Here is a 12613-nt window from a genome sequence, read left to right as displayed (position 1 = left end):
TTTGGATTCCAAAGTAGTTCTCTATAACTCTAATTTAGCATTTACTCCTGCTTTGGTTTCGTCGATTAATAGTTTGTCATCTGCAAATAACATACACCACGGCACCTCATCCTGGATACCCTCCGTAAGCTCATCCATAACTAGAAAGGTTTTAGAAACAATTGAAATAGGAAGTAATATCTCTAACATTTTCAAATTTAAAAAAAAAAAAAAAAATCTTAAGGAATCTTCACTTAAAACAATTCAAACAAAACTCCATACCCAAAATTAAACAAATCCATTATTGCAGAATCAAATAAGTGGGCCCTCTTTCATTCTACGAAACCCAAAAATAAGGGAATCTGCTGGTTCAGAATCCTGTAGCATTGGTAGTCTTCATGAAGTCCGGCTTCCTATAATCGTAAGAAGTACGTAGGAAAACTAGAATTATGTGCAGTCCAAAAAGGTACAGGCGAAAGGTTTGAGGAAAGGAATAGACAAACGTATAGAGGAAAGGATTATGTGTAGATTAGAATTATGTATAGCTCAAGAAATATGGGCATTATAATACAGAAAAGGAATAGTTGATTTTTTGTAATCTATTCTGGTTGCTTGAATTGGCTTCGGGTATGCCCATGCTAATTCACCTTAATATTTTGTAATTGCAGGATGGGACTCCTGGTCCCGAATGCTATTTGAATATTAATGAAATTTGTCATCTTTTAAAAAAAAAAAGAAAAAAAAGAGAAGGGGAATCTGTCCCTTTTGGTAGTTTGACCAAAGTCGTACTTTCTAAAATTAGAAATTCACCCTTATTTATTTTTGTGGATTATACAATAAGGGTACGGCCCCAACTTGTTTGGGACAAAGGCTTAGTTGAGTTGAGATATAATAAGGGCACGAGGGGTCTTGTGGGTTCCATTTGACAATAAACTTTCCCGGCTGGTTAGGTTGTGGATGGTCCCCATTAGGGGCTGTTGGAGGTACAACATTGAGGGCATCTTTCTTGTTGGGCCTTTTCTCTCTTTCTCTCTCTTGGGTAGCTGAGGTTAAACTTTCCTACTAATTGGATTCGGGAATACTTTCATGCACATTGTAGGAAGTCTATTGGAGATAAGGATTTCTCGTCCATAGAGCAATAGAATAACTAATGTAAATATAAATTTTAGGCATTTTTGTCCCTTATTGTCCTTTTATTATTCCATAGGGATCTTATTCATATTCTCTTTAAACATTTGTGTTGGTGGATGATTGTTTTTTAATTTGAAGAATTCCTAATCCCTCCAAGATTGAAGACATTAATTATTGAAGATTCCTCACAGCATGATCTACTGATGTCTTTCAAAGAAAACTACAAGGACAACTTATCTTGAAAAATGGGCAGAAACATGGAATGAGCAAATATCTAAAATATTCCAATCTATGAGAAAATGGAGCAGCCTCCGAAACAGAATTGAGAGCTATGGTATATACAAACAAACCCTGATCTGTGTATATAAAGAGGGTGGAGATGATAGATTAAATTATTACAATATCATGTTATTGTAACAAATAAACACACATCTTACCAGTTAAATATTAGAAACACACATCTTAGAAAAAATTAGAAAAACATTACAATGATCTATTGTAACAAATAAACACACATCTTACTAGTTAATAATCTATCAAATGTAACTAACATCAAATTGACTCTTGACGGGCGTTTTTAATATCACAAACTTTTGTGGACACCCTATCTATGCAACGGACTTCCAAATGAATGCTTTGGATCGCCCCAAAAATGTGGGCCACACTTTGTTTGAGCTCGAGCTCAGAAACAGTTTTCCTTTATACAAAGGGAAAATTGTTTTTGAGCTCCCTCAGATAAGCTTATCTGAGTTCGAGGTCAAAAAAAGTGTGGGCCCACATTTTTGGGGTGATCCAAAGCATTCATTTGAAAGGCCCTTGCATAGATAGGGTGTCCACAAAAAATCAGGTGGTTAGGATCATCCTAACCCTTCCATTTTTGGAGGGAAAAAATGGGCTTACATTTTTGGGGTGATCCAATGCATTGATTTGAAAGGCCCTTACATAGATAGGGTGTGTACCAAAAATCAGGTCCATAGGATCATCCTAACCCATCCAAAAGTGGAGGGAAAAATGGACATACTGTTCCTCCACAAATCTGCCCATTTTTTCCCTCCACAAATGGAAGGGTTAGGATGATCCTAACCACCTGATTTTTTGTGGACACCCTATCTATGCAAGGGCCTTTCAAATGAATTCTTTGGATCACGCCAAAAATGTGGGCCCACACTGTTTTTGAGCTCGAGCTCAGATAAGCTTATCTCTGCGAGCTCAGAAACAGTTTTCCCATATACAAAACAAAACATTAAACCTCACTGTTTTCTAAATGATCTGCCTTCTCTAATCTCAAGTCTCAACTCATGAGTCTTAACAAGTAAGAATCACAAATGGTGAGTTAGAGTGACTCATAATAGTTTTCTTCTTGATTATCCCTACCCGCTGGATCAAATTTCACACCCTCTTGAGCATGATCATCGATATCTACAGACTCTCCCTCTTATGTGGCATCTATACATGGTTGTTCGATAAATTACCAACCAAGCTCATCCCTATTGAGAGAGACATGATCCTCTGCAATCATCCCCGAGTGAGATCAATGTTCTCTATGCTGATGGGGCCATAATTGTTGATCACCGCTTGCCCGTATCCCCATTACAATATGATACAAATTATAATCAGTGCGATTATTTATTAACTAAAAGTGTAAAATTGCAGAGGAATAAAAGCACAAAAAAATGTACTTTCCTTGAAACTTCATATTGTAGTTAAGATACCTAGATCATTCAATCTTCGATGCTACATCCTATTCTTCTTTTCAGAGTGGATGTGCTACAACTTTGGCTAAGAATCCGGAGAAAAAGATTTGCAATTCACAGCCATCATATTGATGCAATTTCAGGAAGGGTTTTAGACACTAAAACCAGTCCAAAATGACTATCAGAACAAATCCAAGTAGCCGTATATTTAAAATCTAATGACAGTAATTCTCATGGTTTTAGAAAATATCCACCTTCAATGGGCATTTAAAGAAGTGTGCCTTGAAAGAGCAGGAAGGTTATTGGAGCGTGTTTAGACATCTCAGATAGTGTAATTGACAGTGTCAGTCACTTTGGGAGGAACCAACCAGTTTGATATGTGTAAAAGGTTTTATCTAAGAATTGCAAAGATGGATATCAGTCGCAAACCTAGGCAAGCTTGGCAAACACTGAAATGCCTTAGATCTGTTTTGGTGTTGTTTTCATTTTATTAAATTATACCTTTACTAATCTCTAGTTGTGCCACCTGGTGTAATTGATCATAGCTCAATCCTTCTATTATTGCTTCTAATCATGGTTTTAAATTTCGGTTTCGGTTCCTGTCATTTTGTTTTTCAAATTTCGGTAATTTTGGCCGAAATTTTTATAATTTTGGTTAAAATGACCAAAATTCAAACCGAAATCCGAAAATTTCAGATTTCGGTCCCAACCGAAATCCGTGACCGAAATCCGAAATTTCTGACCTAAATTTCGGCCTTCTGCCAAAATTTAAAACCATGCTTCTAATCTATGTTACGAGAGGAGGAAGTGATTGCTATGGAGAGCATTTATATTGAGGATGACAGCACATATACGCTATTACAGGTGATGGTGACCAACTACAGAAGTCTATTGAAATTCTTGCTGAAATAAAGGAAGCAGGCGTGTGCCCCAATGCCATCACATACTCAATTCTTTTTGTAGCATGTGAAAAGTAATTACTGTGAACTTTTTACATTTTATCATTAATAATCAAGAACGCCATAAATGAATTTTATTTCCTGAAATTCTTGGACCATGAATCTCATCTTCTCTATTTGAAGGAAGGATGAACTAGAACTAGGCTTCAAGCTTCTTTCACAGGCCAAAAAGGATGGTGTTGTCCCTTACGTCATTATGTCCAGATGCCTGACAGGTAAGCTCAATTTGTCTATCTTTTTTTTGTATGTTCTAGTTGGTTATTTTTTTAATGGCTCTAGTTGGTTACTTGTTAACATTTGATTTCATTCATTACTGGTATTCTTTCACTTGAATTTGAGTAATAGATGGATGAAATCATGTGTTCTGTCCCTTTGTCTCAAACTATTTGCCTTGGAGTTGAAAGGAGCTTGTGTCAAATTTTAAATGTTATGTCAAATTTTAAATGTTTCATGAGAGTTCATGTTCACTTATTATCTTTTAGTCATTTCCTATTGGATCATGATAAGTAATGATGTGATTGTGTTTTGTAAGGTATGTGTCTGTGGAGATTTGAGAAGGCTGCTTCTCTTGGCGAGCCTATATTGTCTTTCAATTCAGGAAAACCACAGATTGACAATAAATGGTACATGGTAGCTTAGTTAGAACATTTGCTTCTGAACTTGTACACAATTTTCAGCCTTCAAAGATTTTGAAAGGAAATGGCATTTTCTATATACTATGAATTCTCCCATGTAAATCCCAGCATTTCTTATTGAAATTCTCTTTACAATTATGGTTATAATATTGTTCAGACTTCAGAAGCATTGCCATGTTTGACCTTAGATGTTCCGTAAGATGTCTTTATCATTCTAATTCGGCTCTGCATATGTTAAACGCCACATTGTATCCTATATTCCTATGATGGTCACATTCTTATATTAGACTAAAATATATATGATGGCCACTCATAAACTAGATTAGGGATCTATGTTGATATCATAAAACATTATAACAACACTACTGCCAATACGGGTATGCTTAGATACGCCATTAACTGTATCATATTTTTAATGATGGTGAGAACCATCTATCTCCTAAGTGCGCAACACGGATTCTGTCAAATGCGCATGTGTTAGATGGGACTGTTAGAGATATAAAGTTCACATTATTGCACCGAAAAGTAACTTTTCCATATATTCAAATTATGGAAAATCATACTTGTATATAAAAATTCTCAATAAATCATAGGTTGATTCAATACCCTTCTAAAATTTTATTAGGGTATAGAGGCAAGTCTTTCTTTTGCAGCCATTCTTGTTGTCTGCCCTCACATAAATTCATCTAGGGTCAGCAAATTGGATGGCATCCAACTGATCTCTGGGAGGCCATTAGGTAAAAGAACACCTGGAAAGTCAGAACTTACTTTCATGTAGCACTTCGATTCAAAGAGACCGAGCATGTCTACTTAACATTGTTGTTGTTATTGGTGAAGCCTGATCTCAGTCTAATTTGGTAAGTATTGTACACTTTACCCTAACTGCGGTAAAGTGTAACGCGTTTCTGAACGCCACATAAAAGTGATGTGATATCAGGAGACGCCATACAGAGGTGTGAGGGTTTGTAATCTTTTCTTCAGAATAGTGGAATCGTTGGCTTGTCGCTCTGCTGTGGACGTAGCCCATACCAAACTGGTTGGGTGAACCACGTAAATCTGTGTGTTCTGTGTGTGATCTTTCGTTTTATCTTTGCATCGTTATTCTACTGCGTTGTTAATTCCTAACAGTTGTCTTTAAGGTTCAATATGGGAGATTTATCTTGTCCTATTTCTCTTCTCGTTCTGCCCCTGAAACAAAGTTTTACATTCTGAAGCTGTTGCAATTTCATGAGGTGTTTCACGCATTAAATCAGTCCAAGATGATTTCCAGGTCAGTTCTAGACGTAAAATATTTAATTAATCTATCACATGATGATTAGGGCATGAAACAATTCCCAAAAATTCCAAAAAACAAATCTAGCCTAGAAACTAAGAGTTTATATGAACCAAGGAAGCAGGATTCTTCCCTGGGAGTGGGGAACCTCGATTCCCCGGTTCTCGAATCCGAAACAGGTTTCTTCTCGAATCCCCAAAAACTAGAAATCCCAGTTCGGATTCGTCGGAAACCCGATTCCCACTTTTGGGAATCGCGGTTTATGATTCCCCGAAAACCTAATTCCTATTTTTGGGAACCACGGTTTAATGTTATGTGAAACACGATTTCCTGGCGATGCCCAACTCTCCAGCGATTCCCTGACAATTCCCCGGCGATTCCCCGGCGACTCCCCGACGACTCTCCGGTGACTCTCCGGCGACTTCACGATTCCCTCTTCCGACCATCCTGGGAGCCTTCGATTCCCGTTTCGATTCCCTCTTTCGATTCCCGCTTTGGCAACCTTGGTATGAACAGCAAAACAAATCCCTAATCAAGAAAACATGGAAGAGAGAATAATAGGCTCACTTACCCGAAGAAACTCTCCAAAGTCCAGCCAGAATATAGCTCTCTCTCTCTCCTAAGCCAAATAGAATCCAATAAAAGCCTAAAAGCTATCAGTCTTGACTTCGACCTTCTAAACAGATGTGGGCTGGTTGACCATAGCTCAAGCACATACCATTCTACATCAGTTGGAGAAGAACTCAACCTCGAGTTTAGCTACTCTGTGTCACCAACTCCCCATTTAGAGGGGCCTGCTAATCCCAAAGTTTTTTACATGGCAATGTTCCAGCTTTATTGTTGTTGAGCTTGTCACTGGAAATTATTCTTTGAACAAATAAACCAGGAAGAGATCAACTTCTTGAAACTCTTTCCGTCTACCCAATAGAATATTTGGAACATCAGATGCTAGCCGCCTGTGCTTGTCAGCTTGACTCTTATACTTTGAATTGCTTAGTTCTAGCTCCTTGTGCCCTGCTCATGTATTTCCCTGATGTGCATTACCATCTCTTTTGCATTATCACTAATCTTTCCTACTATAGGCCATGGTTTTAAATTTCAGCCAGAATACCGAAATTTTAGATTTCTGCCGAGACCAAAATTTAAAACCGAAATTGAAATTTAAAAATTTCGGCCGAAATTATAAGATTTTCACCGAAACTGAGACTGAAATTGCCGTTGAAATTTCTACCGAAATCTTGTTTTCAGCTGAGGACATAACTGAAACCGAATCCAAAATTTCAATCCTTGCTAAAGGCAATGACTCAAGATCAAGAAGGGTGTTGGGATTCTAAACATAGATTACTTCGAATGGACTCCTTGTCATCGATATTTTGCGTGAAATGTTATATGCAAACTCTTTGTGAGCTAGTGCTAGATCCCACTGTCTTTTGAGTGCTAATGATGCTTCTAGGAATATTTCCGAGCCTACGATTCACAACCTTGATATTTTTCAAAAAAAAAAAAAAAGAAGCTTTTCAACCTTGATCTCTCAATATGTCTAAGGGTGATATGCTACTATGTACAACTACTTGCCGATCCATTCTGTACAAAATTCTCCAAAGGCAACTAAGAAATTTTGAGTCCATATTTGACGTGATCATCCAATGCAACCCAAGTCACTTCACCACTTCTTTGACTATAGTGGTTTTTTTGGTACGTAGTATAGGTTGGCCTCTTGTTAAAGATCCATTGTCTTCTTACGTGCAAAAAAAATAAAAAATGAGCCCTTTTAGAGAACCAATCAACAATAACAAAGAGTCAGTACCAAAACGAAGTCCATGCTAACGTCTTCCCAGGGAGCTTGTGGAACTGACAAATGGAGTGTAGAACCCTGTATTATGGCTCTGACCCTTAGCATATATGACACCATTCCACGACTCAGATGTTCCTGAACATTTTTATCCAATAATACCTCTCTTCAAACAATGCAGTCATTTTGTCCCTATCAAAGTGCCCAACTAGGCCCTCTCCACATAACTCGAACATAATGATCTCCAAAGAACTAGTCGGAGTGGTTAACCTAATTCATTTGAAGAAGTACCCATCATGCAACAGATAGTCGTCAACTACCCCATGCTGACACTACACACACAGTAGAAAATTCCACATCCTTCGCATATAATTTTGTCATCATGTCAAACCTGAAAACTTTAGCAAACATAGAGCTCAATAGCATGGTTCTTCACCTCAACACATCACCTGCTTTTTCTTGCTTCCCACCTTATGACGAATGTAAACTCTTGCAAGTAAGCCACACATTTGGCATGTCAATCACTAACTTATGTTATACAGCTGATGTCGGCTTCGTGATTTGAAATTGAATGAAATCCGGCTGACTCAAGTAATGTTGTTGACACCTCATTTTGTACGGACTGCGACTGTGCGATTGAATACAATCTGGCACTCCGATGATCAGCTGTGTTTCTCGGACTTGAAAGGAGATAACATCTGGTCCGCTAAAAGTTCCTCCAAGAGAATGTTTTCCAAGCTGGAACAAAACAGGTCTAAGTCAAACAACTTTCCAAAAAGACCAAAAGGCCCCAGATGTGTCCGACCGGACGTGCCCTTGTCCGATCAGATGCCACCCACCATGTGCAGCGCAGCCAAAAATCTGTCCACGCACGTGTGCCTCTCAAATGATTTCAACTGACAGACTGATTTTTTAAATGCCTTGGGGGTCCGACCAGATGGCATACCAACCACCAGGTGTTCAATCGATCATTGACCATGGTCAAAGTATTCGATCGGATACTGTTGACCATGGATGACATCCACAAAGTATCTTTACTTTTAGATTGTGGCGGCAATTAACTGACTAACTACCGCTGCTGGACGTTAAAAGTGTTAAGAGTATATGCCTTGAAAAGCTAGTAGAATGACATTTATTAATCAATAAAGATTTATTTCATGACATAAATGGGTATTATATTAATGAATGTGTGTGATGTGCTTATTTTATGACACATGTTTGATGTGCTTATTTTATGACACATGTTCGTCGTGCTTATTTTATGACACATGTTCGTCCTTAGGTAGCGTGGTATAAATGCCATGATCAAAGGATTCACAGATATAAGGGAGCATGAAGATATGGCATCTCGGTTCTATGCAAGCCTTAATAGTTCCTAGTTGAGAAAGAGACTGGATATCTCTTTCTGTATACAACTAGCACCAGTCTTGCCTGCATGCACGTGTCGTGTGGTGACTTATCTCGGTCATCTGGGTAGTGGACCGAGTGGGTGCGACGATTGGATCGCGCAACCGAAATGGATCAAATAAAGAACAACTTTTGGACAAGAGAGTATAAAGTTGTTCTTTCAGACATGACCCTTCACATGTCCTTAGACCTGAGGGATCTTATTGGTCTGTCGGGCCATTCTAGGGTCTTAGTCTATCTCACATGGTGATTCTAGTTTAGAGTCACATTCAGATAGAGCTATATCCTAGAGCAAACCCTCGAGACCAATAGTGATACTCAGCAAGGGATTCTTCACCCTAAAATTTAGGGATTGACATCTATAATTTTGTCAGAGCGGTAGGTCTATTAAATAGCCTGGCAAGGCCGATTTGATAAAAAGTTTTTCGGAATGCTTTATGAAATATTGAAAAGTTTTCAATGGATCTTACAAATGCATTTGGAGGTCGAACACCGCTTGACCAAAATGGTATATCATGAGTGGGCCAAGAGGGTAAGAGGTGTCCACCCCTCGTATGACTCAACTCAGTAGATGTAGTTAAGAAGAAAGGACTTGCACACAAGATGTGATTAGGGGTAAGATAATCGGACGATCATCTTCAGGGTTACGTCTCGATGGAGGCTACTGACCTAATGCGAGTGTAGTTTAACTATAGAGCGAGATCGCAGTGGGGCCCACCATAGGGTTCTGCAGGATCGACCATCGGATCCCTGCAACGATGCCACTCATAACTCGAATGACCCAATAACATCCAAACAGACCAGGGTTCCTCATTTTATGTAATTGCATGGACAGATACGATTCCTTAGATCAATGTGGATATTAATTAAATAAATTTATATGTATGTTGATATATGTATATATACACATGTTTTTGTTAATAGTTAACAAAAGACAATGAGAGAATTTTTCGAAGACAAATTGGAGCCAAAATAACTCCCATTGGATGCCATTTAGTAATTAATTAAATGGATAATTAATTATTAATTAATTATTCATTTATTATACTCTACTATACATTATTAGTATGATTAATAATATGTATAATAATATGAAATCCAAATGAGGATAGTTATTCCAAACCGGTTTTGCAAAAGTTGCAAAATTGGAATGGAATTGGGAATCGAGATAGGACTACACATTTGGATAAGGTTGGTGGAGCCCACCACATGCCTAAAACAGTTGGAGAGCTGGGAAAAACATTCTCAATTGCTCAAGGACTTTGAGTTGCACTAAAACCCCTCTTTGGATGAGAATTGCTAAAATGTAGGATCTACAAAGCAAGCAATTTGTTTCCAACACCAAGTCTTATGAGATAAGGCTACAACGGCTGGAGAGAGACTTCAATAGACGTTGCCCAAGGTTTCTTGAGCGTCCCCACAATGCCATGGACGTTTGGGAAGAATCCCAATTCGTCAAGGAGTCTTAATGCAACTAGTCTTCATATTAGATAGGAATTGGGAGAGATAAACAAGGGGAAGATCAAACCAAACTTTTATTATTAAAGAGAGGGCTGAACGAATTTTGGAAGTATTCCATCTCCAAAATTCGTCAGCAACTCCTCTCCTTGGAAAATCGTTTTCACTCTCTCTCTTCATTCAAAAAGCTAACTGAAATTGTGGGCGTTCGATCTGCCTTCGGCTTGTCCGATTGGACCGACTAAAAGGAAGTATTTGTCTTTTTCCTCTCATTTATATAAATAGGGCATTAACTCCAACATTTAAGGAGGACAAGAAAAGACACTCTGAGAGGACATTCTAAGCATTAAAGAGAGACAACATAGTCCCAAAAAAAAAATAAAGAAAGCCCTTTGGGGTGAAGTAATTAATGACAAAATATACAGTATACTCGGGGGATATTATGCGATTTGTTCACAGATTTGATGTAGGTGTCAGATTGAGAGTCTACTCAGGGGATAGGATTCGTTTTTGGCTAGACAAATGGTGCTCAGATCGGAGATTAAAAGATATGTTCCCGGTGTTGATCGCTAATGCTGCCCTAAAAGCATGGCGAAATTTCGGATTTCGGTTAACACCGACACCGAAACGACCGAAATCCGAAATGGACCGAAATTTCGGAAATTTCGGTAATTTTGGCGAAATTTCATAAAAAAATATTAATTTTTTATTCCGTTACAAAATTTAGCCGAAATCTCGGCCCAAAAAAACGACATTTCGAGCGTCTTCACCTAAATTCGGGATTTCAGCTGAAATTTCGGTTTCGGCTAGGACCAAAATATATGCCGAAACCAAAATTTCAAACCATGCCTAAAAGATGGGTTTGTTATACACAACATGGAAAGAAGGAATGCGGCTGCTATATGGAAACCTGAATTTAGAAGAGGGTTACATAAAACAGGATGGTGAAGACAAACAGATTTGGATCTGGAATACCTCTGAGGATTTCACAGTCAAATCATTTTATCACCTATTAGTGGCTAACCATGTATCCTCAATGGTTGCTAGAGTGTGGTCATTCCTTGCTCCTCCAAGAGTGTGCACTTTTGCGTGGGCAGCTTCTCTTGAACGGATTCAAACGGTGGATTTTCTGCGTAAAAGGAAGATCCTTATTGTCGATCATTTTTCATTTTGTATAGAAGCTGGGGAAACCGTGGATCATATCTTCTTACACTGCAAGGTCGTGAGATATTATGGAACAAACTTCTTTGCAGATTTGTTATACAATGGGTCTTTCCTGCAAAGCTCATAGATCTATTAGAAGGTTGGTCGATAACTCCTTGGAATAAAAGAGGCAAACTATTATGGAATATTTTCTTCCTAGCCATATTATGGGTTATTTGGAAAGAAAGAAACACAAGGGTTTCTGATGGATCCTCTAAAAGCTCGGATTTCCTCTTCCTTAAAAGTAATTGCCTTGACGGTATCATGGGTTAAAATCTATGTTGCATCAGTACAGATACGAGTGTTGGAATCCGACAAGGGTATCAAGTGTCAGATTCAGAAAACCAAAAAAAGGACTAGTTGTGGATTTGCCAAAATATTATTAATCGATTTTCAAATTTTCTTTTTGATAATAATATGAATGTAAGAAGTAATATGTTGAACATTTTAATAGGTTAAGTAGATATAATATTTTATTTCCATTTAAGAAACTTGCTATTGGGATGGGTAAAACTCAAAACATATGGTAGTTGTAAAGTTGTGGTCACATTTAGTAAAATAAAGATAAAGGAGATCTACAAGTGTCTTAGAGAATCCTGAAGTATTGGAATCCGAGACTTGTCTGACATGGATTCTTCACCCATTTAGAAGAATCCATGTAACATGGGTTAAAATTCTTCCAAGTTTCAAATTTGTTTCTGCCTATGCCCTATGGGAAGATTAGAAAGGATTGTGCAATAACAAGGAAAAGAAGGAAAAGATAGTTCCATAATGGACCCCTCCTCCCAGAGGCTTTCTCAAACTAAACTTTGATGAATCTAGCTTGGGCAATCCTGGCCCAGCCGGGATTGGAGGAGTATTGAGAAATGAAATAGGGGAGGTAATTTGGGCTTTCGCCGGTCCCATTGGTGAGGCGGATGCCTCAGAAGCAGAGGTGCGCGCAGTTCACCAAGGATTAAAAATATTGTCTAGTGATGGTATAGAGAATGTGGTGGTAGAAGGGGTCTCCATGAATGTGATCCGTTGGTTAAGCAAAATGGAGAAACATCCGTGGAGATTTGACAGGTTTTTTGATGAGATGT

The 12613-nt window shown here is 38.2% G+C and overlaps 1 protein-coding gene across 1 annotated transcript in view; it reads left to right on the top strand.

Moving 5' to 3' along the window:
* Positions 1-12613, top strand: part of MRL1 (Pentatricopeptide repeat (PPR) superfamily protein) — an 87671-nt gene that overhangs the window by 36782 nt on the left and 38276 nt on the right. Inside the window, exons 12-14 of the mRNA XM_077390402.1 lie at positions 3669-3777; positions 3887-3978; positions 4296-4386. Coding sequence (XP_077246517.1) covers positions 3669-3777; positions 3887-3978; positions 4296-4386 — 292 coding nt within the window. The remainder of the gene's footprint in view (positions 1-3668; positions 3778-3886; positions 3979-4295; positions 4387-12613) is intronic.

The sequence above is a fragment of the Tasmannia lanceolata genome, unplaced genomic scaffold (genome assembly GCF_043159265.1).
Source record: "Tasmannia lanceolata isolate RefF3 unplaced genomic scaffold, GAP_Taslan_0.1 ptg000011l, whole genome shotgun sequence".
Taxonomy (NCBI): domain Eukaryota; kingdom Viridiplantae; phylum Streptophyta; class Magnoliopsida; order Canellales; family Winteraceae; genus Tasmannia; species Tasmannia lanceolata.
This window is presented reverse-complemented; position numbering and strand designations above follow the sequence as displayed.